At 49.2% G+C, this 24,745-nt stretch overlaps 3 protein-coding genes across 3 annotated transcripts; all 3 read right to left on the bottom strand.

Moving 5' to 3' along the window:
• Positions 1-10,134: 10,134 nt before the first annotated feature.
• Positions 10,135-11,125, bottom strand: LOC117581448 (farnesol dehydrogenase). Its single transcript, XM_034268659.1, has 2 exons — positions 10,455-11,125; positions 10,135-10,397 (listed from the first exon to the last, which is right to left on the bottom strand). The coding sequence occupies exons 1-2, from the start codon at positions 11,028-11,030 to the stop codon at positions 10,230-10,232; spliced, it is 744 nt and encodes a 247-aa protein (XP_034124550.1). The 5' UTR covers positions 11,031-11,125; the 3' UTR covers positions 10,135-10,229.
• Positions 11,126-11,580: 455 nt separating this feature from the next.
• Positions 11,581-12,998, bottom strand: LOC117581450 (farnesol dehydrogenase). The gene is made up of 2 exons (XM_034268660.1): positions 12,356-12,998; positions 11,581-12,296 (listed from the first exon to the last, which is right to left on the bottom strand). The coding sequence occupies exons 1-2, from the start codon at positions 12,917-12,919 to the stop codon at positions 12,129-12,131; spliced, it is 732 nt and encodes a 243-aa protein (XP_034124551.1). The 5' UTR covers positions 12,920-12,998; the 3' UTR covers positions 11,581-12,128.
• Positions 12,999-18,052: 5,054 nt separating this feature from the next.
• LOC117581445 (protein stoned-B) lies at positions 18,053-24,736 on the bottom strand. Its single transcript, XM_034268654.1, has 6 exons — positions 22,816-24,736; positions 21,464-22,745; positions 21,137-21,388; positions 20,875-21,056; positions 20,607-20,817; positions 18,053-20,532 (listed from the first exon to the last, which is right to left on the bottom strand). The coding sequence occupies exons 1-6, from the start codon at positions 24,701-24,703 to the stop codon at positions 20,385-20,387; spliced, it is 3,963 nt and encodes a 1,320-aa protein (XP_034124545.1). The 5' UTR covers positions 24,704-24,736; the 3' UTR covers positions 18,053-20,384.
• Between the last annotated feature and the right edge of the window lie 9 nt (positions 24,737-24,745).

Genomic DNA, 24,745 nt, shown 5'->3' with positions numbered 1-24,745 from the left:
CTGCCAGCAAAGTGAACGCACAGGAAAAGCAAGTATTATTATTGACTGACATTCTCATTTATACTTACTTGTTCATGCTCCATTTTATCCTTCATTTCTACTTGCTAATTTCCACAAAAACTCTTTTTTGTGCCAGGCACTTCGGTGAAGTGAATTTAATTAAGCCTACAATTAGTACAAATCAAAGTATTTGCTTGCTTTTGTTTGTTTTGTTTTGTTGTTTTTGTTTCTTTTCAATTTCAATTACAATGCAGTGCTGGGACATCGCTCTGGCTCCTATCAAATAACTGGTTGGCACTTGAAGTCCATAACTTACAACAGGATACAACAAAATAGCTGCAAAAAGTGTACTGTGCCCCTTTTACACCCTTAACGAGGCCATGTCGGCAGTAGATTCAATATCAATTAATATCAATGTTAATACGATTTTATTTTTTAATATAACTCCACGAATATGTGTGCAATATGTGAACTTCATTTGTACAATACAAATCAAAGTTTTTGTGCAATTTCCTTTGTCCTGCTCGAGAGTCCATTGGTTTGACATGTAAAAACGCTTTCAGCCGTTTCGGACAGTGTCGCGACGGGCGGGGTAAATCATTGATTCAATTCTACAAATATCATACAAGTCCATTACCAAGTTGCCGCTGGCATTTATTTAAAACAAAATGGGAACAAAGCCAAGGCTGGCCGTTGATACCCATGGGCCATTGCAGCTGCATCCCTCCAATGGGAGGAGTCATGAGACGAATATTTAAATGCAAAATTTTAAAGTTCTTGTGGCAGCTACTATATCCGTGGATTTGCTTTTGGAAGGGTATACAAATCACATCGCACTCATCCAACGTACGCATTCATTCATGCAGCGACCGTCATTCATTTGGTTTATTCACGTAAACCCGCCGCAATTATGGTAATACGAGTATGATGTGCACATGTCAAACCAAAATTCATACGCCATGTTGCCCCGGAATGAAGCGCGCCAGGGAGAGAGAGAGGAAGAGAGCCACAGCGGTACAGACAGACGTAACCATAAAGCGAGCAGCTGGGACAGTCACAGTCACAGTCACTGGGACAGGGACAGGGACAGAAGTCGACTTGGGCGGCAGCGGCTGCCTCTCGAGTGTGCAACATAATTGAAAGCTGCATGCGTCAACATAATTTTCTGACAACTTTAGTTAAGCATGTAAATTAAGTTAAAAATAACGATGACATTGGTTGCATAAGCGCAAATGTTGCCGCAGAGGAGGAGGAGGCCAAGGGGCCGGGGGACCGTCGCAGTGGCAGGTTGGTGGCCTGCCGCACTCCGTGCAGTCGCTTGCACATTTTTCCTTTGGCCCGGGCACAGGCACAGGGACTGGCAGTGGCACGACTGCTCGTAATTGGAGCGTGGAATATCACTCTTCATGTTATGACATTTTTTCGCCAACAGCGAATTAATTGTACACTGCGAGAAGTGGCTGCACCACTGTCTAGCTGTATGCACTGAATGCTGTGCACATTTCTGGCAGTGCTCTTATCTGGCCTGCGACTCACAAGTATTTACACGCCACAAACACACACACGCGTGGAGCACCTGCTCTGCCCCACCATGTTGCGGTTGTGGCAGTGGCTGGGGCTGGGGCTGTGGCTGTGGCTCCTCGATGTGGTGTGCCAACCCATCCCCGGCCCCCGTCTGCCCCTTGCAGCGCATGCAAAGCGAAACGTTAAGCACCAGAGGAGCAGCAGCGGCAGCATTAGCAAAAATAAAAGGAAAGAAAGCGACGCCAAGGTTACGCGCTACCTGAATATAAAAAGGCAACTCTCGACACACTCAAACGCCCAGAAGCCAAGACACACACACTAAAACACTAAAACACTAAAACACACACTCCCCCACATATGCAGAATATGAAACATGGCTGCCAGACGACCAAAACCAGGAGCATGCAACATAAATTGCGACTGCAGCCAGCTCCTGCTGTAGATACTGCTTCAGCTCCAGCTCCAGCTACGGCTACGGCTCCTTCTCCATTTTGTAGCATTTTCTTGGCTCGATGCCGTTTTATACCTTTTAGCGGGTAAACACCATCCGAATCATCCGAATCATTCTTGTCCGACTATATATCCTGCACTTATCTTTCTTAATCTGAAACATGTAACCATGGAAACGATCCTGTAACACATTATATTTGTACCAACAAAGCTTAGGTGGATATGCAATCAAATCTAAGACTGCCTTCGTCTCTGGTGCCAGTCTGATGCTCCCAAAAGCGGCATCGAGGAGCTCCCAATAAAGTTACAATAAAGTTGAAAAATGTCCTCAAATATCAATATTCAATATTATTCAATAAATATTCAATCAGTATACATGGGCTTCAATTTAAACAACAAATCGGGATATTTTGAGGTACATCTTTTGCCATTATTTACAGATACTTCAGACTTCAATTGTCGATTGCTGAACACATGAAAAAATTCGAATTTCATTGAGCATTTGCTTGGCTTTAAATATTTTTCGGCGTGAAAATTAACACTGAAATCCCAGCACTTCTCGAAGCTTCTCGAAGTACCTAAAAAAAATTTATATATTAAATTCTATAAGCAAAAACATAATTCATCTTCTTTCGATTGATTCGATTCTGCTTCAGTTTGGAGAATTATTTAGCGAAATCAAACAATTAAAAGCAATTACGAATACCCCCCAAAATATGCGTAGAACAAAAAGGCACCACCAAATAAGTTGAGAAAACCAATTAATGAAACTGGCCATCAAAGCCGAATTCAGTTGAAAGTGGGAAGTAATTTGGACTTTTATTATATCTGGCAGCATTAAACTGTCCTGGAATCACAGCCACAATTATGTTGATTGTTTGGATAATGAGAATTTCGATTTTAAAGTCATTTACAACTCAAGCGAACATTATGGCCAATGAAGTTTTCACCATCAGCATCGGATAATCCATGAATCTGTGGCCAAACATCTACCCGGCCGGTGACCACTCCATTGTCGACATCAACATCAACCCAAGGAATTCAATGGTGTTGTTCGTGGGTCATTCACAGCGACATGGAGTATGGGGTCGGGATGGTGTCGGGATGGGGAAAGGGAGACACAACTTTTTGTCTCCATTCCACAGCAGTAACAAAAATAGCAAAAACGAGGAAACGACATGCCCGGACATGGTGAGGGACGTTTATTAACGAGAACGCCCACAATGCCCCGTAAAGTGCTTCATATTACGCCACTAATTGCATAATTTCGTTGCCATTTTTATTAGTCTCGCAGTGCGATGCTTCTGCCTTTGATGTCCTCCAGAGTATGAACCAGCCACTGTCCGACTCCACGAACTTCCCATCCCCTTCCCTCCCATCGGATCGCATCGCGTCGCATCGCATCGGTTCGCATCGCATTCTATACCATTCCTGGCTCTTTCCGTGCCATTTACGTTCGAGTGGAGTTCGATGGGCAGCTGTGGAAATGGAGACTGGAAACGAGACCGAGACGGAGACGGAGACCGAGAACAAGAGCTGTCGCCCACAATTGCCATTAGATTATTATAAAACGGGAGTATTTATTGCATAACATGTACATAGAAAAGAATGTAATGTCTCTGAATTGTCAGCGCTTTAGGAACGCTTTCGCTTCGGTTCAATTGAACACAGACCACTGCCAGAGATGCGACTGTGGATACAGTGAATACCAGCAAAAAGTTCCCGCTAAAAAGTCACAGACATTCGAAGAGAATAAACAAATAAGGAATTCAATTTCTATGAGCCATATGACAACTTATTGTCCAAGAATTTTGAAGATTCATTTTTATTGTCTGTTAAGCGACTGAACTCTGTAGAAGAACATTGAGCAGAGCCCGACCAACTCTGCTTTTGTAATGCATTCCCAGAGACAAGTCCCGCCCGATTGAGCAGCACTTTTGCCCATCCCATTTGTGGAGTATTTTACAGTCGCTTAATAACGATTCCCTCTGGACCCACACCGAAGCACCTACTATGGCCAACTGGTCAGTCAGCTCATGATGATCCGCGTGACAGTAAGCCCCAGTGTGTATCGGTGTGGTGTCTGTGTCTGTGTCTATGTCTATGTATCCTCACCTGACAGATTTAATGGGTGCAAAATGCTCTGCTTGCTGTTGTTCCTTTTTGCTGTTGTAGTCGTTGAAGTCGTTTGTTATTCCGACTGTTGCATTCATGACTGCTTCTGGCAGCCTCGAGGGACAACTGTCCACCCCACCGAGCACACTGAGAGTATAGTGAAGCTGAAGACTCAGAGCTCGAGCCAATGAGGTTGTTTTAGCATAACCAATTCGCAAGGGTTCATTACTCCGGTGTAAATATGGTATCGATGCCTCAGTGCACTGGCTGTGGGGGGTGCTGAAAGGAGTTGTTTCACTTGTAAGACTTGCAGCAAAGCACAAAGCACAAAGCACAAAGCACCCTGCATGAGGCACTTGCCAACATTTTACATCAGCTAAAACCAAATCAAATTACATTTTGCAGCTGGCACAGACTGCAGTGTCTCTGAAATTACTAAAGCTAAGCTAATGGCTGAGAAGCGTTTGCTACAGATATGATTACTATCAATAAATAGCCAATGCGATTGGGAGTACCTCATCCTGTCCGTGCTCTTGCTGCTCTTCGTGCACGGCATCAATATTCATCTGGGAACGAAAACCATGTTAAGCCACAACTTTATAAGTTTTTACACCCTTTGTTTTATTTCAAGTGGTAATTAAAAGGTTGAACGAAGGCCACCCAAAGGTAAAAGGCGGCTTGCAGATTTAAAGGCGCAACATGGATCTGCCCAATTATTTCACCTGTTCTACAGCTCGCTTCTGGCTCGAATCTGAAAACGTTGTACCCATGACTAGCACTCTTAGGGCCACAAGTATGACAGTATTTCGAAACGCCTGCTCTTGCCCGTTGATTGATTGTATAATACAAACTGCATCAAAAAGCGTTTTGCTTTTCTTTTTCTTTTTTTTTTGGTTGACTTGGATTTTGCAGCTCTTGTGGAAAATTATATAATTCTGGTGCTTGTTTCTCTTTTTTCGTAGTTGCTATCGGCCTGCAACAGAGGGCTTCGTAACGGCGATAAAAATGGCAGCCCGCACCACGTTACCGCGCCATTCAACTTAAACTGCCACTGCCACTGCCACAGCTTCCTGCAGCCGCAGGAGCCGCAGCCACAGAGCAAAACATGGCGGCAAAAAGGGTTGCTAGGGGGATAGAGGGATAGGGCGAGTGCGTTGCACGCATATGCAGAGATTACGATTACGTATTCAGGAATGCACGAAGTTTAAAAAGTTCCAAGCCCATAAGCCACAATGGCCACGTCTCACAGAGGCTTGACATTTATTATCTGCCGCTGCTGCCGCCGCTCCCACTGCTGCCGCTGCGTCTTTTGATGCCCTTTAAATGGAATGTAACATGTATTTCTTCTGACCATCCATCGTGCTTATGCTACGAATTTTCAATGGAATTTAGATGCCTTTCCTCTGAATGCTGAGTCCTGCTTCCTGTGAAGATCCCACTGGATCAATGGATCTATCTGCAAGGGTATCCCATGTCTCGGTCAGATGGCAAGCCTTCCTATTTCGTTTTTATTGGACTTCCCGGCACACACACAGGCACACATTTATAGGAGAGATGGACGCAGCGAGTGAGAGATGTGTGATGTCGAGCTGGAAGAAGAATGAGAGCCGGACCCGGACTCAGACCGGGACCCTGGCTCGTTTGCGGTCGAGGGCGAGGGTCGAGGGTCGGCGGTTGTCGGTTGTCGGACAGAGGCATTTGCATGCCCCGTTAGCCATTCTACGTGTCGTAGGAGGAGAGGGAACTGGGATTGGCCCTTTGATTTCGTTAGCAAGTTTTGCACAAAACTCTCTTATTCCCGAGTCCGCACACGTTTTTGGGAAATGTGCATTTTTCGCTAAATGTTTTGTAAATGTTTCCGCTCTCAACTTTATAATTAGTTAACGCTACCATCGCCCAGAAGCATGGCTAAGCATGGGAAAGAAAGCTGCGACAGCGACAGGGACAGCCACAACGACAGCCACAACGACAACGACAACGGAAGCGGAAAAGTCAGTGAGGAGAAAGCATAACGGAAATTATATAAGTTGAGGGGATTCCACAGCCACCGCTGGCCACCGATGCTCGGCAGGGAGAAAGATCAGTAAAGAAATCTAATAGATGCTCATCATTTGTTGGGTAATTGTTTCGTTTTCTTTCATTTTTATCCTAAATGTCGATCCATTTGTTGAGTTTAACTTCCACGAAAGACTAAGCTCAACTTATTTGACTAGCAAATAGTGGAAAATGATTGGTTTGGACTGTTCAACAGGTGAGGAAGTGCCTTAGTCGGCATACGCCTGTTCATTTGGTACCAGGAAATCGCAGCAATCTCGAAATGAGTTGAATGTCAGACGGCTGGCCACAAAAGCCTTCATCTTTCCACTTCCCAGGCCACACACAGACAGGGACACAAACACGGACACGGACAACGACACGACACGGAAGCTGGGGACTGACGACGGAGACCCCGAAGGCGGTGGCATGCAAAATTCCGAGCAACGAGCAAGCCACCCACACGCGGGACACTCGGGACCTTCTCGAAGCTGTTTAATTAGATTTTCGCTGCGAGATGTGAGCCGCGTGATTGAGTCACAGCTGAACGGGGAGTTGGGAGTTGGGAGCTCGAAGCTGAGACTGGGGCTGAGGTTGGGGGACAACGACTGGGACTGGGACTGGGACTCCGACTGAGACTGTGACTGCGTGCTGGGTCAGGGTCTGCATCTTCGGTTCGAATTGAAGTTTTTAATTAAAAGGCAACTACTAGATTGGGCAATCAAATGCATTTGGAGCACCTGCTCCAGGCATCCCCCATCCAGCTGGTTGGCTGACTGCCTCTCTGGCCGCAACTTATTAAAAACTGTCAGCATTATGTTAATTAGCCCCAAAAGAACTGGGGAGTGAAAGCAAAAATTGCGCGGCAAATCAATCAAGATTCAGAGCCATAGCCTGTAAAAATGACAGCAAATTAACAAATAAATGGCCGGCCAGAGGGCACCCAGAGGGAGAGCGACACTGATTAGCGTAATCGGACCCTAGGTCTCACGTCGCCTCGCCTCGGTTCGCCTCGCCACGCATCGCGTTTGCCTAATTTTAATGCAAATTCCAAGCTGACGACCAGTATGCAGCCGAAATTTGATCAAAATTCAGACACCCACCACCCCCCACAGGCAGGTGACGACGATAAAAGGACCTGCCCGCGTCCTGGGTTGTTGCTGCCTGCGTATGTGTGTGTTTGTGGCAGGAGGACTGACCAATTTGAATTTAAATGGAATCTGCCTGGCGGTGCTTTGCATACAGCAAGTTTTGCCAATGATTTCAAGTCCGACTTGGCACTGGGATAAATTAATATATTTAGGCAAATACTCCTGAAAGGGGGAACATGGCTAACCCAGAGTACACATGTGTATGTACATTTGATTTAATGAATTATGGATGTTCGAACAAGATGTTCAATCAATTTTAATTGTGCAATTCAGCCCATTGAAACTTCTATAATGTTGGGCAACAATTGTTAGAAATTTCCAATAACTTGCTAGGATTTGAATTAGCAATCAGACTCCCTTCCTTTTAGCTTTCATCTTTGGTCGAGATGCAGAATGGAGTAACAGCGAGCGTAACCGGCTTAGCCTGCAAGCTTAAGCCATGTGAATCGTGAGATTGAGCGCTAACAGTGAGCTGTTAACAGAGAGCTGCTGCTGCAGACTGTTAGCGGAGAGCAGTAGCAGACTGTTAAGGCACAGCTTACGCGACTGTTAACGAAATGCGGTTACAGTCTGTTACTCTGAGCTGTTAACAGCGCTGCCAATGCACTGCCAAGCACCAACATTCCGGGGAATTATTCCGCTTAAGATGAAGTTTCGTTTTCACCAGTGTGGAAACATTTATCGAATAATCGAATAAGCAACAACTTGTCAGTGCCTCCCACTAACCCACGCCGCTGTGCAGCTGGCAATTAGCTCCAGAACTTTCGCCTTTCTCCGGCTCGCTTAAATGACTGCGCCTGGGGCTGCATATTTAAAAACAAATTAGAAGCTGGCCACTAATAAGTGCCGTAACAGCGCCACCACCAGCCTCGGGCCTCGGCCAGGTCTTGGGCAGGCGCGCATGAAAAGGAACAAGTTCAAGTGTCGAGTGGAAAATGAAGTTCTTCCGTTTCTCCAGCGTCAGGCGAGGCGGCAACTCAAGCCACTGCTGATGTTAGAGCTGAAGCTGGAGCTGCAGCTGAAGCCACTTTAAGCCATGGCCATGGCGCCGACACACTGCTGATGGCTAAACGGAAATGAAACATGAACGGAAGTGGCCGGCCACACCCAAGATAAAAAGGGAGAGAGACAGAAAACAGACGCCAACGCAGACTTTCGATGGTTTTGAGCTCGAGTTGAAAGGTAAAAGTACTCCAAGACATAACAGAGCCTGAGATTAATTTGTTGCCAGAAACTATCCTTAAGTTCCAATCAAAAATGTTTAGTGCGGGACTATTTCAAACCCCAAATCGATTGCCCGCAGCATCGAACGATTTGTTTGATATTTTGGTGACGTTAATTAGCTTCGGGCACTCTGCTTACATATTTCGGTTGTCAGCTTAGTGCTCAACCTGCCTGACGGATTTAAGTGGATAACCAGGGGAAAAAATATGCAGGAGGTGCAATCCAGAGGGCGATAGAGAGGAAAGGAAGGCTGACAGAGAGTCAGGACCCTCTCAAGCCGGAGAGAAGACACGAGACACGAGAACAAGGAACCGCGACATTATTAGCTCTATTTGTGGCAGACTGCTGCCAGAGCAGGTGCGCTGGGGTGCAAGAAAGCTGCCACCGAAACAGACACAGACAAGTAAACGAGCTGCCCCAGTTGCCTCGCACCAGAATTCCTTCCAACAATATTGCAACAGCAGCAACATTGACAACATCGTGTTTATATGCAACATTGACAACTTGGCGTGACGCGAGTGACGCGTAACGAACGCTGGATGTTGGATATGCTGGAGCTGCAGCTGGAGCTGGTGCTAGAGCTCCTGCTGCCACCATAAGCATAAGCATAAGCATAAGCATCACCATTACCGTTACTGCCACTCTTGCTGAGTCTGCTTGCCTCCTGCTTGCAGGCAAGTCATAAAAGTTGTCTGACTTTGGTGCTTGCCTAAAAGGCGACGGGCCCCAGCCCGAGCGGATGGAGGAATGCGCTATGTGTGCTCGCACAAAATACTCCAAAAATGAAATGCAAAACGGCAAAATGCACTGCAAGAATGCACGCACCAAGTACGTACCTGAATATATCTGAAGATTATATTCCGTTTGTCTTTAACAGCTAAGCCCCAATCAGTGCTGCACTTGAGTTGAAGTTGCATTTCAATTGTTTCTGGCAATACAGGAGGATACAGGAGCTAAAGATACGTAAATAGCTGGAGGAGCTAGAAAAGTTGCAGTCAAATTGTGAGTTCAATGTATAATTTGCCTTCTTTTGCGTTGAGTTCAAATAAATGAGTGGGAAAAGAGGATCAATTTATGAGAGTTACGCGAACATTTTTGTTCTTTAAACTGCGCTGTCTTGAGTCTCAAGACTCTCCTTCAACTCTATTCGGGTGCATTTCGGAGTGTTCATTTCTCTGAGTGCATTTCTGGCATCCAACTGTCTCTTCTACTCTCTCTCGCTCTGCTCTCTGTCTTTCTTTTGGTGCATCTTCTATGGCTGAACTTTGGCAATGTATGGGTCTTGGGGGCTGCGACTATATTACATTTTATGTCAAACGCGTACGCTTTCAATATTGACAGAAAGCGTCGTTGCTGTAGACGCTCGCGGATGCCGGTGCGGATGCCATTGCGGATGCCGGTGCGGATGTGGACGCGCCACCTGTTCCGGCTGCCGCTCCATACACCCACCACCCACCACCCACCAGCCACCGTCATCATGGTCTTGTCATGCTAATGTTAACTTATTTTCGCATTTTTCGGCACACACAATACACCCCGCAGCACACGGCTCAGAGCCCAGACACAAGCCCAATCCCCCTGCACCCATCGGAAGCTATTTTCAAATAAAGAAAACGCAATTTTTGGTCGGTGAGCAGCCGCCATCTCAGACACACACCCGCTGCAGGCTATATTCACCGAATATGCCATCTATGCCATCATCGGGAGTGATGATGATGATGATGGGCAGCCCTAGAAGGGCTCGCCCAGCGGCTTAATGGTCAGCTGATGCACCTGAACGTGCGGCGGCGTGGCCAGGGCATACATAATGCCAGCGGCAATGTCCTCGGGCCTCAGCATGGGCAAGTCACCATAGCCCCGGGGCAGAATCTCCGTGTCCGTGACCCCAGGCGTGATGCTCTGCAGGGCGAGGAATGAATCGAGCTTAGACTTAAGGGAAATGAAATCAGAACCCACCGTAACCTTGATCTTGGTCTTGAAGCCACGAAACTCCTGGCGCAGCACCTCCAGCATGGCCTTGATGCCGTGCTTGGTCAGGGGATACATGTTGAGAACCTGCAGCTCATCGCCCGGCGGATTGATGATCGTCTCGCCGGTGAGGCTGTTGATCAGCACCACATGGCCGGGCACGTCGCGCTGCTGCATGGAGCGAAAGGCGCGACGGGTGCAGTTCAGGACGCCCATGATGTTCACCTGCCAGGTCTGCTCGAGCTTCTGCAGATCCTGGGTGAGCAGCTGGCCGGGGAACAGACAGCCGGCATTGTTCACCATAATGTCGATGCCGCCCAGGTGCTCCTCCACCCAGTCAAAGGCCGCCGTAATCGAGTCCAGGTCCGACACGTCGCAGTGCATCAGATGAAAGCGGCCATGCAGCTCCTCCGGCAGCTCGGCCCTGAGCGCCTCCATGCGGTCCATGCGCCGGGCCAGACCCACCACCACCACGCCCGACTCGACCAGCTGCTTGGCCACAGCAGCTCCGATGCCCGAGCTGGCACCCGTCACCACGGCCACTCTGTCCTGCCAGCGATCCATAGTTCAATGATTAATTAGATTCCTTTGGGTGCTTTGTTAGGTGCTAGATTCCCTTCTTGCTCCTCGTCCAGTGGAGCACTCTTCGCAACTAAGTCTGGATGGCCGCCGGCTAGCGTCTTATATACGATTACGCACCGATTAGCGGACGCGGAACTAGCTCCAAGACATTTCCCAGCTGGCCACACCCGTCGTTGCCTATGCAAATCAATTATTAACTGAGGCTCGGCCCAAGCGCGCACGGTTCACACGTGAGCTGAATAATTGAGGCGCCCCCGAGGGCTGGGGCGGAGTAGGTGGCAAGTGGCGGCGTTGGGTGGCACGTTCATTGTGGCAATTAAAACGTTAAACGGCAACCGTAAATATCACATCAAAGCAAAGTCATGCGCTCGGCACTGCCCCAGTGATCGTTGATCAAAATTATGGCAACGATTCCTCAGCCCACATTCGAATATTATTGATCCATAAATGGGCTATGATTGGATATTTTCATGTAAATAGAATCATTATTTGTGTGGTACCGCAAGCCATATAAGTTATAAGCAATATTCTGTGTGGATGGTAACAGCTTAGATTAATTATTTCTTATTACAATCATTTTTTGAAGTCATTATTTTCTGTTGATGGAAGAGATTTTTGGGTGCATAATCAGTATTGCAAATCCCAAGTCTGAGAAAGTATTTAAGTAAATATGAAAATGTAATCACAATTGGCTCTCTGTTGATTTTGAATAATTCCTACAAATAATGATCACCGAAGAGTATTGAGTATCGTATTTGAATAATTAATATTGCTTTGCAGCTTCTCTAAGTGGCTGCCAAAAAAATATTAGTTTATAGTTAACAGTCGATAGTTTAGCTTGATCTTGATCAACGAGTTTGTTTTTAAATTATGCTTGGGGTATAATCAATACCTTATTCCCATATACCCGAATAGACTCCCTGGGCAGAGCCGTTAAATTATGCAAAACGAGCAGCGGAGGAATGGATACATGTGTCTACCCATAACCATATAAATTTATATCTATGTATGTGTGGGTATGTGCATGTTCTAATGTATGCAAAGTGCAAAGTTCAACGATATGCGATGTGCGGTTGTCAGTTAAAATGGCTCGCCCAGGGGCTTGATGGTCAGCTCATGCACCTGCACATGAGGCGGGGTCGCCAGGGCGTACATGATGGCATTGGCCACATCCTCGGCCTGCAGCATGGGCAGGCATTTGTAGGCCTCGGGCACCATCTCCGTGTCCACCAGGCCAGGGCTGATGCTCTGAAAAAAAGTAACACAAAATGTGGGATATATTTTCTGAATAATTCCCATTGACCTACGGTAACTTTCACTTGGGTCTTGAACTCCCGCATCTCCTGGCGAAAGAGCTCTGTGAGGGCTGTCACCGCGTGCTTGGTGGCAGGATAGATGTTGAGCTCCTGCTGGCTGCCCGGCAGCGAGTTGAACAGATAGTGCCCCACGACGCTGTTGAGCAGTACCACGTGGCCGGGCGACTGGCGCTGGCGCATCGAATGGAAGGCGTGCTGTGTGCAGTAGACCACGCCCATGATGTTCGTCTGCAGCACCTGCTGGACTGTGTCCAGGGACATGGTCAGCAGCTGGCCGCCCGACAGCTTGCCGGCATTATTGATCAATATGTCAGCGCCGCCCAGCCGCTCCTCGATCCAGTCGAAGGCGGCACTCACCGAGTCCACGTCCGTGACATCGCACTGTCGGATGTGCAGCTGTGGGCCCAGCTCTTGGGACAGCTGCTGCAGGCGCTCGAGGCGTCGGGCCAGGGCCACCACCACCACACCAGCGGCGATCAGTTTCCTGGCCAACTCCGCGCCAATACCCGAACTGGCGCCGGTCACCACGGCCACTCGATTATGCCAACGTTCCATGCCGATGCTGGGAAACCAACTGACGCAACAAACAGTCTCCGCTCACTGGAAAAGCTTCACAGCTTTGCAGCTTCGCAGCTTACATCTCTGTCCGCTCCATGGGCATCCCCTTTTATGCGCCTCTGCCTGGGCATTGATTTACTTTTGAGTTTCGGGTTACGTGCAGTACGGTGATGCAACGGCTAACCGCAGACTGTTACGATCCGCTCGTAGATCAATTTACAGCGTTGTTAAACCAATGACGCCTGGGTGGTTCCCCTTGAGGGGCGTGCACCTTGAACTCTCAGGAGACTCAGGGCTTGGGCGTGTGTGGCTTGTGTGGCTTGTGGGGATCGCTGATCGCTGTAAAACGGTGAGATTTATGAACAGCAAAGCTTAAACTAAGCTGTAAATCGTTTCATTTTAAAAGGGAAACCAGCAACGAACGACTCAAGCCCATCCTGCTGTGCAACATTGTGCGAGTAATGGCCCCACTCGAAAAAGAGCGATGACTGTGTCAAGGCTTAAGGGCACATTTCGAGGGAATGAGCAGGAGCACCTTTTGCTGGCGCTATTTGCCGGCACCCTACCCGGCCATGCCCCATCGAATGGCCAAATCGAAGTTGTATGAAGTGAAGCAGTAATGAAATATTGACGGGGGCCGTGGATTCGCCAGTTTGTCGCAGCTGCAAGCCAAGCCAAGGCAAGGAAAAACGGCAACAAAAATATAAAACAAGAAGAACAACAAACTCGACAGCTGCACAAAAGTTTTCCGTTTGAAATATAAACAAAAATCAATTTGAGGCGCATTTTCCAGCGCCAAAACTCAAACAGACGACGACTGCTGGAAGATTGGCGGTAGCGGTGGCGGTGGCGGTGGCGGTGGCACTGGCAACGTTGGGTGGCACGAATTCGGTCTGGGCTGGCACCTACGCAGGCAACTTTCGGCAATGGTTAATAAATGCCAACACTCGATTCTGGGTACACCCGCGGAACGCCTAGAGAACGAATTGTATGTATTATTATTGATGTAAATAATTGAATTTATTATCTAAATAATTTATTATACACGAGATTGATTGGGTAAGCATTTCGCACAATACAAACAACTTCTTGGCTTTATTTTAAGAGTGTTCTTTAGCAGGTATCCGCTCGTCGGAATGTCTTGCGATTGAGGTTGATGCTGTTGGCGTGGTTCTGGGTTCCTCTGATTCCAGAGTCCTAGCCCTGGGCACACGTGTTATTTGCTCACGTGTTTATGGAAATTGAGCAACGTATTTCAAGTTGAGCGTCAGCTCAAAGCGCCGTTTGTTTGCCAAGCAGACGACTGAAGAAAAATGTGCATGGAAATTTCACTGATTACGTATTTGCAAAGGGCAAAGACCCACCCATCGAACGGGCTGGGGCTGGGGCTGGAACTGGAGCTGTGGGTGGACTTGGAGCAGGAGCCAGAGCAAGAGCCAGAGCCACCAAGGAGCTATCAAGCAGTGTAACAGTAAGAAGGAGTGTGGTGCGAGTGCCGCAAACTTTTCGGCAAACAAGTATCTATTAGTCGCATTAGACTCGGCAGGATGCTCTTCCACCTCATACGCCCTGCCACTCCACTCCACTCCACACAAATCCCCTCTCCACTGCTAACCAAATACACACTTATGCACGAGTATTAGTGGTCGTTTTCGTTTGTTGGTATAACAGTTTAGTCTGGCACTCGCACAGATCCGACAACCTCCAGTTCTCCAGTTCTCCAGTTCTGCCGCTCTCCAGCACCAGTGGTCAGGGTTCAATGCCGAGCACTCGGCCACTCCATATGCACATGCAAATTGGAAAAGGGCTTCCCACATGCCTTCCCTCATTTATAGAGCTGGGTACATTGACTGGCCGAGGGAGGATGCCTAATTCATCGAAATTCATTCGAAATAACAGACAGCAGCGCTGGCAACATGCGTAGCAGCACTGGTAACAGAAATAACAGCACTGGTAACAGTTGTAACAGCGCTGTTAATAGCCACACTTTAACAGTATTACAGCGCTTCAGGCACTGCTTGCTTACCGATCGGTGTAATTGCTCGCTGTTATCGCTCGCTGTTACGACTTACGTGGCTTAGCATGTAAGCTATGCACATAACTGTATGTATGCACCCTTTACTACAATGATTAATAAATAGATCATAGATCATCTATTCATCGTATATTGTTTCTAGTATTGAGTAGTTAGAGAATTCTTGGATTCGTACTGATAAGCATTATTTTAGCTGCTTTCTTGGGTTCCTCCTTCCAATAACTACCGATGCTGTTCATTTTTTTCTTCTCCTTTGATTACCCATCGCATACAGTTAGCCGCTTCAACAGTGGCAACCGGAACAGCTGCTGCTCTCCAGGTCAGGCACCAGCTCGGCTCCTGCTCCTGCTGCTCCCGCTCTGTTGTATCTTCATCCCGCCGCTGGCCATAATTCAAATTTGCAGTTTTCTATGCTAATTCGTTTGAAATCGCTGGGAAGATGGCGCGCATACAACCACGACTACAGCTACCACTACGACTACGACTATCACTACGACCCTTTGCTCTAGACTGTTGGCTCCTCTGGCACTCCGCAAAAGTGTGATAGAAATTTATGCAGCCCTGGCATACATATGTGGCCGAGGACATGTGCCACGAACAGAAGGGCCAGGGCAGCATGCAAAATACAATACAAAATTCGAAATGCGAAATGCGAAAGGCGAAATATTTTACAAAATACAAAACGGCAAACGGCAGGCAGGCGGCAGGCAGGCGACAAGTGAAATGTGCAGGAACACGTGACATTTGCAATTTGCATTCGCCATGACCCTCGAAGGCGTTTTGCCAGCAGTTTTCATTATGCCAATTTGTCTTGGCTTCTCGTCTTGCATAATTATGTACGCAGCTGTGGCACACACACATACAGCAACACCTTACCCCAGCCCAGAGGGTGGAGCATCCTTAAACCCAGCCTCAGAAACATCTTTAGACCCAGCAGCAGCATCCACCCTACCATCCTGAGGGTGCCATTCGGATGGTTTATGTGTTAAGCCCGGTCTGGTTTTATGACCCTCCAGCCAGGTGTACGTGCTCCTCCGTCCTCCGTCCTCCGTCCTCTACCCTTCCCACCCCACCCCACCAAAGGTGTTGGCGGTGCGGACTGTGCGGAGTGTGTCGAATAAGGATCGGATTCTGCACGGAACTGTTTTGGAATTTTTCGTGTGTTATGTTCTACTATAAACTGAGCGAAATAACCGCCCCACAAATCGCTTCCTGAGTGGCTCCACAATGTTGCGGGACTCCTGGGGGAGGGCAACAAAAACGTAATGCCGCCATCACCGGTTCGAGGATGTCCCGTGATTGATTTGATTTTAATGCGAATTTTGCGAAATTTACTTGGCTCGGCATTTTGGCTGGCAGTAATTAGTGCTCGGCGTTTGCCAACTGGGGAACAGGATATCCGTTCTTTGTGCAGTTTCAGTTTCGGTTTCGGTTTATGATAGCTGCTTCCGCTACTCCGAGTTTGGCAAGCGTCCAGGCCCCCGGATATCCACCGGAATGCGTCTACCAATGCGGTAAATGGAGAGAACACCGACTGACTCACAGAAACTGAAGTTCAAAGCTGAAAAATGTTCCACCATATCTGTGGTCAGTAGAGCAGCTACGACGACATGTAGCAGTAAAACAATCGAAAAGTCTTGGCCGTGGCATCTGGAATGGAACGTTTCTGTTCGCCCCTCGAGGGTCCAGTAGTGGAAGGAGAATATTTGGACAAGTGAATCTCATTTGGCGCTTCAATCGGCAGCTGCCAGTCAATCTTTTCAATATTATTCAATAACAGGCCGCAGGCTGTTGTCTCCTCATGGCCAGATGTCGGAATCTCATATTCGTAAACAAGCTCAACCCAATGGAGCAGAAGGAGAAGGCAGTCAGGCAGGCAGGCAGACAGGCAGACAGGCAGCTTGCTTGTGTCATTCGTTCGACTGACTCATTTATTGATTCATATGTGGGCCAGGAGACACGTGTTCGCCGACAGATTGATAGAGTCCGCTGGGTCCGTGAAACAATGGGACCAAAGACGTGCAGGACAAGTGCTTGCCTCAAGGCAAGGCACGGGGTGGCGCGTTATTCCAGAGCTATGCATCACGCACGGCAGTGGGGGGGAGTGGAAGGGCAGTGGGCAGTGGGCAGTGGGCAGTACAATTTACTTGCCACGGCAAACAATTCGCTGACAGCGTATTTCCAACACGTTCAGCGGGAGCTCCGGAGTAAACTCATTAGGCGCGGGACAGGTGCTGAAAAGCGAAGATTGCCGTACTCCTCCGTACTTCCATCCGATTTGAATTCCCCGAGAGTCGTACATTTTATTTGAATGCCAAAGCCAAAGCCAAAACCAAAGCTAAAGCTAAAGCCAATGCATTGCCCCGGGGGCTACTCAAAAAATAGTCACGTCAGCTCCTCCACCGAGACCACGACCAGTACCAGTAGCAGTGCAAAGGCCTTAGGAGCCATCTCGGAGCCGAAGCGCAAAAGTTCAGCATAATATTTTATGAGGACTTCATGGCCAAATCTCCGCTGCACATGTGTGCACTGATTGCAGCAGTCCTGGCTGCTGGCTAGCCCATGATAAATGGCCCCAACATGCAGCCAAAAACTGCAGTCAGTCCTCTCTGGGGGTAGCTGGTGGCATTTTTTGGGCCAGAAGCCCTGGGATTTAGTATATCAAATTATGAAGAAATAATAATAAAATCCTCGCAAAAAGACATCCAACAACTGTTGATGATAAATGAAGCCAAGGGCAAGCACCGCATTGGGTCACAGAGTGAACAAAAAACGAAACGCTGAAGCAATGAATGATTTGATCGCAGAGATGAATGTCAGCCGCAGTTCTTTTAAATTTGGCAAACAACTTCAACAAAGATACCTTGCGCTTGGGCATAAGGAATGCTCTACAAAATCAAATAAAATCTAGAGATAATCGAACGTGTCCAATGCTTCAGTTGAAAATAGAAGAGCGGAGAGAGTTCCATTACCGAGGGTTAAAAATGCCTTTTTTCCATAAGTAGAAGCAGATTCGCTTAATGTTTTCGTAGATGTAAGTATGTCCGATCAGACCATGCCCACTCCCATTCCAAAAAAGTCAAGAGACGCCTGAGTGCATTGCTTAATATTTTTGGTTGATTTCATATTTATTTTTCTCATTTGACTAGGTAAAGGTTCCACCATAATGCGTTTGCTGTTCGTTTCATAATAATTCATTATATTGTATTTAGTTGATCGGTTAATACCTTTAGCGATCGTCGTATATTTTTGTTTTGTTTTGGTTTTTTTTTTGTATAATAGGGACAGACCCCGACCACGTACCTGGAGCAGGTCACAGCATATGCCGCAGTCCTCCTTCAAAGCGCATCGCAGGACTAGGACACATGGTGTCACGTTTCTCTTGGCAGGGCTTGGGTGTGGTTGGGGCCTGCCAATTTATGTATGTATATTTAATATATATAACATGTGAGAGTGTTTTATTGGGTAACTCGCATTATCCGATCCGATCCGATCCGATCCGGCTTGGTTGTGTTTCTGTTTTTCTGTTTTCATTTTATTGTACATACGATATAGTATATGTAGAGTTTAAACGTATTTAAATAATGTAACATACAGTAAATGAATGACGGGAGGGGGATTCTTAGGGAGCTCCTTAGGGATACAATATACATACATAATTCTCTATCATCAATAGAGAGACTCTCGAGATGCGTGGTACGAAATATAGTACTATAAATGGAATGGAATGCCTTCGTATGGATGGGTTGGGTTGTGTTTAAAGGATAGTCGATAAGCTGAGGGAAGGGCGTGGGATGGGTGGGTACAATATATTCATTTAACACTCAATTAACAAATCTATTTTTTGTATGCAATATTGCTAGTAAACTCAATATGTACCAATCGATCGCTAAATGCTTATCGATCGATCAATATTTGTGTGTGTGTGTGTGTGTGTGTGTGTGTCCGTATGCACTTTGAATTTTGTCCACACACTTATTTTGTCTCGGTTCTATCCGTTACTATATTTAATTTATGTAGTTAGTGTGTGGTGTCTGTGTTTTTGTAGACCAACAAAGATGATTTTCCTATATCTGGTTTTAGTTTTGGTTTTCTTTAGTTTAGTTTTTACGCTTTTACTTTTTACTTTGAATATAATTTAATTTGATTCACAACAATAACATTTTTTTCTTGAATATGCATTGAATCTTTTCTTCTTTCCCTTCTTCTTTCTGTCTTTCTTCGTCTCTAAATGTATCCATTAAATCAATATGGTAAAGCTTAGTATATTATTTTTGGTTTCGTTTTGTTGTAATAGGATAGGAATGAATAACTATGTGGGCTATGGGGGGGTGGTGAGGGGCTATGTCGTATCAGAAGGAGGGGCTTGTAGTTGTATCTATCAGCTGCTGCTATTCGGTCTCCAGTGTCTTGCTATGTGAACTGATGATCTATCTGATGATATGCTGGCAGCATGGGTAGGTATCCATATCCATATCCTTTTCCATAGTTTCCATTTCCATTTCTTATGCATGTGGGTAGTATGTGGGAGAATGTGTGCGTGTTGCCTTCTTCCACTTTCACTTCCACTTGAGCTCCGATCGTCACTCGATGCCTTCGCTGAACATTGTTTTTGTGGCGTAATTGCTTTTCATTTCATATTACTTGTCGCTTAATGCTTCGATTCGATCAGTTACAAACTAAGAAGGTCCATCGATTATATATGTATATAATATGTGTGTGTGTGTATGTATTGGTGTGTGTGTGTGTGTGTGTGTGTGTTCTGATTCGATTATAAACATTAACTCTATGCATATGTATGGGTTGACTTTACGTACGCCTCAATGGGTTGATATTACCAATGGCTAAACATTAACGTGATCTCTCGTAGGGCGGAGGCTATAAGTAACGCGGTTAAGGCTAGGCTTAGAGTTGGGTATGTTGGGGTGGCATTAGCTTTCCTTTCCTTTGTTCCTCCTCCTTCGTTGACACATCCACATCCTTCACTCCATGCCACTCATGCTTCAGCTTCAGCTTCTTTTGGCTTTCATACAATCGTGTTCATCACCTTCTGCCTCACATCTTGAGTTTTCAGTTTCATTATCATTTCTCACCCACACCCACACATCAGCTGCTGTACTCTTAACATTATTGTCAACTAATCTTCATCTAATACTCGAAAGCAAACGGCCAGTGAGTGACGATGAACACGCTGCACAAGCTAAACGGGTTGGATGGGGGTTATATAGCGGTCAGACGGGCGAACATGAAATTACACATATCAGTATGTATATATATATATATATATGTATATCTAGATGGGTAGTATATATTGTATATGGGGCAGATATATCTATATATATTTTGTATGTATATAACAAAGAACGATTTGGGTAAACCATGCACACGAGGAATATCTACAGAAAGCCATCGGCCGCTTCTCTGCGCTTAGTTGGAGTCCGTGTCCGAGTCGCTGGGAGGGACCGGAGAGGCGACCGGCTTGGTGGCCACCTCCTTGGCGGTCTCCTCCTTGATGGGACGCGTTGCCGCCAAATACGCGTTCGTGGACTCGCCGTGCGTGGTCTCGATGCCAACCCTGCAAAAAAGAGACAACGAATTTAAGTTCCCCCCGATCCTCAAGGAATTACTTGCTTTGTGCCTGATACTCACTTGTACTCGTGTCGTGCCAAATAGCGGACATACTTCTCGGGTGGCTCATCGGCGTCCGAGTCCTGGACACTAACCGAGCGCACGGTGGTATGCGAGACCTGCGTGGCGGGCATTGTGAACTCCACGAATGCGTATGGCGCCAGTTCACTGGGTATCTGATCGTACGAGGTCAGTGCCATGCGGCACACCAATTGATGCGTGGTGTACGCTCCTAAGGAAAAGCAGAAATTATATCGGGAAATGGGAAGGCAAGCTGCTGCGGCCTTACCCTGACCCTCCTTGGGCAAACGTGGACACCGCCAGACAATGGCCCGATGGTGATGCTCGTACTTGGCCTGGCCCGATGTCACCTCAATTAGCGATTCCTGCAGCGTATCGACAGCGCCGAGTATGCGTTCAATTCCCTTGATCTTGCCCGTCCGTCGATGGGCCGACTTCACCGATCCATACCTGTTCCACCCACCCCAGTAAGATTTTCGAGTTATTCACCGAGCGACGAAGTGAGGGGACATGAGGGGACAGACACCCACCTGAAATGCTTCTCCACGCGAAACAGATAGATCCAGCACTCGGGTATGGGGAAGCGCACCGAGACATCTTCGCAGGGTATCTGGCCGAGTTTGCGGGAGGTGAAACCTGGCACCAGAATGTCAGCACGCAGCTCCACCTTGTTGCCGGTGACGCACCAGGTGGCCTTCAGCTGGAGCGGAAGTTCGCGATTCTTTGGCGGACGCACCCGGAAGCGCAGCAGTTCAATGTAATTGGCATCCGGCGGCTGGAATCTAAGGGGAATCGAAATTCGTTTAGCTTTGTTCTTACTTTCTATTTGCTTTCCTTTGGCCCTAAAATTTACTCACTTAATGGTGCGCGTTCGCTCGTACTCCTGCTGATTGACAACGCTGTGAAACTCGACCGCCTCGAGGCGAATCCACTCCTCGGTGGCCACGGGTATGATGTCGTGACGGCCGACAACCTCCTTGCCCTGGCGCCACATATCGTTGACGCCCAGCTCTATAGTTGGCATGCCGGTGAGGAAGGCCAGGAAGAAGAGGCGCACGCGGGCAATCTGTTTGAGGATCTTGCCCTCGCTGTCCTGCTCGACGGTGATCTCGTCGACGGCCGTCACCTGCACCTCCTCCATCTTGTAGGTGAGCGCGCGCTCGCGCAGTGCCGGCAGCTTGAAGAGTGCCTCCTCGATGCACACGGAGAACTGCTTCATGTCCTCGTAGGTCATCGATCCGATCTTGAACAGCTGCGACGACTGCGGCGCATGCTCGACGGGCAGCCCCAGCTTCTTCAGATCACTGCCGAACTCCTTCACGCCCTCGTAGTCCCCAGCGATGGCGTACTGTGCGAATTTGGTCAGCTTGTTCGTGATGCGCTCCGCCTTGGTCACCTGGCCGGGCCGGACGCCGGGCCGTTCCTTGTAGAAGATGTACTGCAGCTTCATGGTGAAGATCTTGCCAAACTGATCGTACTGCTGGGCGCCGATCTCCGAGACCGAGTAGGAGGGCTGCAGCGGCAGCTCCTGGAATGGCTGCTTGTCGCCGGGCTGGTTCAGCAGCTGCACCACCGGCACATCGTTCTGCACCACCAGACGCACAAAGATCTTCTTCCAGAAGCGCTGGCCTGTGATTTTCTTTTTGTTCGGCTGCCGCAGCTGCATCTCCCAGCCGGGACCGACGTAGTGCAGGCGCGGGAACTCCTCCAGCGGCTGGGACACATCCTCGTCGTACAGCGGCGTCTGTGGCGTGTCCTGGGAGTCTGTGCGCTTAATGCCCGCCTCGCCCGACTCTGCGGCAGCTGCCGCTGCTGGTGGAGCTGGAAAGCCGGTCACATCCTCAAAGGGATTGACTGTCGCCGGCGGTGATGATGATTGGCTGGCCGACTGCACGGCCGACCTGGCTGGCGGTGGCGGTGGTGCCAGCTGCGGGGCCACTCCGCCAGTGCCCTCCGCCTTGGGGCGGATCACCACGCTAAATTCCTTGTCCACCGACTCCACGGACTCGGCCCGCACGGGCGCTCGCATCGCATAGAAGTCATCGTCCTCGTTCCCAAAACCATCGTCCGCCGAGGTGGCATCGCCAAAGGCATTGCCCGCTGAAATGGTGGCCGATCCAAAGGCGCTGTCGCCCCAAGCTGAAAATGGTCAAGGGAATCGGTTAGGTTAGCTGGATCTGTCGAGGCGGTGAATCCCTCTTGGACTTACCATCTCCTCCCGTGGGCGTTATGGCCCCAGAGCCACCGAAGCCGTCCAGTATGCTGATGTTGTCCTTCTTCACGGAGTCAAACTTGGCCGAGAAGGCGTCAAACTCATCCGGCTCGACGGCAAAGATGTTGGCCCCATAGCTGGGTGCCTGCTGCACGGACGGCTCCACCGTCGGCTCCACCTCGGGGTCTGGATCGTCGTCCACGGCAAATATGTTGCCCACCACGGCAGCGGGCACGAAGCTCGGCTCGTCCTCCTCCTCGGGACTGGCGAAGGGATTGGCTGAGAGCTGACCGCTGGCCAGGCCACCGCTGCCCAATGGAAAGTCCAGGCCCGTGTCCATCTGCTCGGGCTCGTCGCTGGCCAGCTCCATGGCGGTGGTGTTAAACGCTGGCTGAGACTCTGTGGGCGGTGACTCGACAGGCGCGTGTGATGGTTCCGCCTCTGCCTCTGGCTGCGACACGACTGCCTCGGCCTCTGGTTCTTCATTCTCTGTTGGAGCTGCCGCTGCTGCTGGTGTTGGCTCTGGTTCTGGCTCATCCTCGTCGTCGGAGCGTGGCAGATCCTCCACCGTGGTGATCTCAATGTCCGGCGTGGGTGCTCTCTGTCGGCCCGTGGTGTCCTGTGGCGCCGCCATGTGGGCCAGGGTCGCCGCCAGGGTCGCCGCCTGAGGCTGGCAGGTGATGTCATGGGTGCTCTCGTCCGGTCGCGTCAGCACAGACGTGAAGATGGGCTCATCCTTGTCCTCCCCATCGTCCTCATCGTCACCATTGCTGCCGCCATTGTTGTCCGCATCGCGTTCCGTCTCGGAATTGGCCAGCTGGGGGGCCTGGGGCAGATCGTCGTGCAGCAGATCGGGCTTGGCCACGGGCTGTGGCTGCGCCTCAAACAGGCTGAGGATGTCCTCCTTGCTCTTGGGTGGCGGTGGCTTGGCCGGCTTGCCGCTGGTCGTCCCGAACATGTCCAGCAAATCCTCCGAGTCCGCTGGCGCTGTGGCTGACGGAGGTGGCGGACGTTGCGGCGGTGGTGCCGGCTGCTGTTGCCCATGCTGCACCATGTGCGCCGGTGGCGTTGGCCTGGGCGGCACTGGCCGTGGCGGCGGGGGACGCGGCGGCTGCTGCTTGGCCGGCGAGGGCATGGGCGTGGCCCCCTGCAGGCTGGGCACAGCCGTGGGCACCGCAAAGGGATTGTCATGCTGGCTGGCAGGGGGAGCAGGAACGGGTGGAGGCACAGCAGCAGCCGCAACTGGCGCAGGAGCCGGAGCAGGAGCTGGAGCAGCATCTGTTACTGGAGCAGGAGTGGGCCCAGTGACTCCGCCAATGAGATCGAGATCCATTATTTGATTATTGGAGCCACTGTCGGAGACGTCCAGCAGATCGGCGAGGCCCGAGTCCGGTGTGGGACTGGGCGAGTGAAGGTCGCGCATGGAGACGGGGCTGGGCGATCGGGTGGCGGGTATGCGACCCAGCAGCTCCGAGGAGGTCTCGTCCAGCTGGCTGGACACCGTGCTGATCAGATCCTGTGTGCTCTGCGGCGGCTGGGGTCGTGGCGGCGGCGGTGGCTGTCTCTTGCCGCCGTCGTCATCCTCCTCGCCAGCGGCCGACTTGAGGCTGAGGGCATCGTCCTCTGCCTCTATGGTGGTGCCAAAGAAGCTCATCGCCGGATCAATGTCATTGATCGGTGGCTCTGGCTCCGGCTCCAGATCATCGCCGCCAAAGGCAAACGGATTCGAGGCGGCGGCTGAGGCCACTGAGGCGGAGCTGTTGGCTGCCTCACCGAATGGATTCGACTCTGACTCGCCTGCCTCTGGCTCTGACTGCATTAGGAAGGGATTGGCGGCCATGTCGCCGCCATCCAGATCGTCGTCCATGAGGAACGGATTGGCCATTTTCGGTTCGGGTTTTTTGGTTTTGTTTCTTCTGGTTTTGGT

The sequence above is a fragment of the Drosophila guanche genome, unplaced genomic scaffold (assembly GCF_900245975.1).
Source record: "Drosophila guanche unplaced genomic scaffold, DGUA_6, whole genome shotgun sequence".
Classification (NCBI taxonomy): domain Eukaryota; kingdom Metazoa; phylum Arthropoda; class Insecta; order Diptera; family Drosophilidae; genus Drosophila; species Drosophila guanche.
The sequence above is the reverse complement of the archived record's forward strand: the minus strand, read 5'-3'. Positions and strand labels throughout refer to the sequence as shown.

Bases quoted from the DNA above. Each gene is read 5' to 3' on its own strand.
- LOC117581448 (XM_034268659.1), bottom strand. From the start codon at position 11,030: ATGGATCGCTGGCAGGACAGAGTGGCCGTGGTGACGGGTGCCAGCTCG. The intron at 10,398-10,454 runs GTGGGTTCTGAT...CTCGCCCTGCAG, and splicing joins AGACCAAGATCAAGGTTACG to AGCATCACGCCTGGGGTCAC.
- LOC117581450 (XM_034268660.1), bottom strand. From the start codon at position 12,919: ATGGAACGTTGGCATAATCGAGTGGCCGTGGTGACCGGCGCCAGTTCG. The intron at 12,297-12,355 runs GTAGGTCAATGG...ACTTTTTTTCAG, and splicing joins AGACCCAAGTGAAAGTTACC to AGCATCAGCCCTGGCCTGGT.
- LOC117581445 (XM_034268654.1), bottom strand. From the start codon at position 24,703: ATGGCCAATCCGTTCCTCATGGACGACGATCTGGATGGCGGCGACATG. The intron at 22,746-22,815 runs GTAAGTCCAAGA...GACCATTTTCAG, and splicing joins AACGCCCACGGGAGGAGATG to CTTGGGGCGACAGCGCCTTT. The intron at 21,389-21,463 runs GTGAGTAAATTT...GATTCCCCTTAG, and splicing joins GAGCGAACGCGCACCATTAA to ATTCCAGCCGCCGGATGCCA.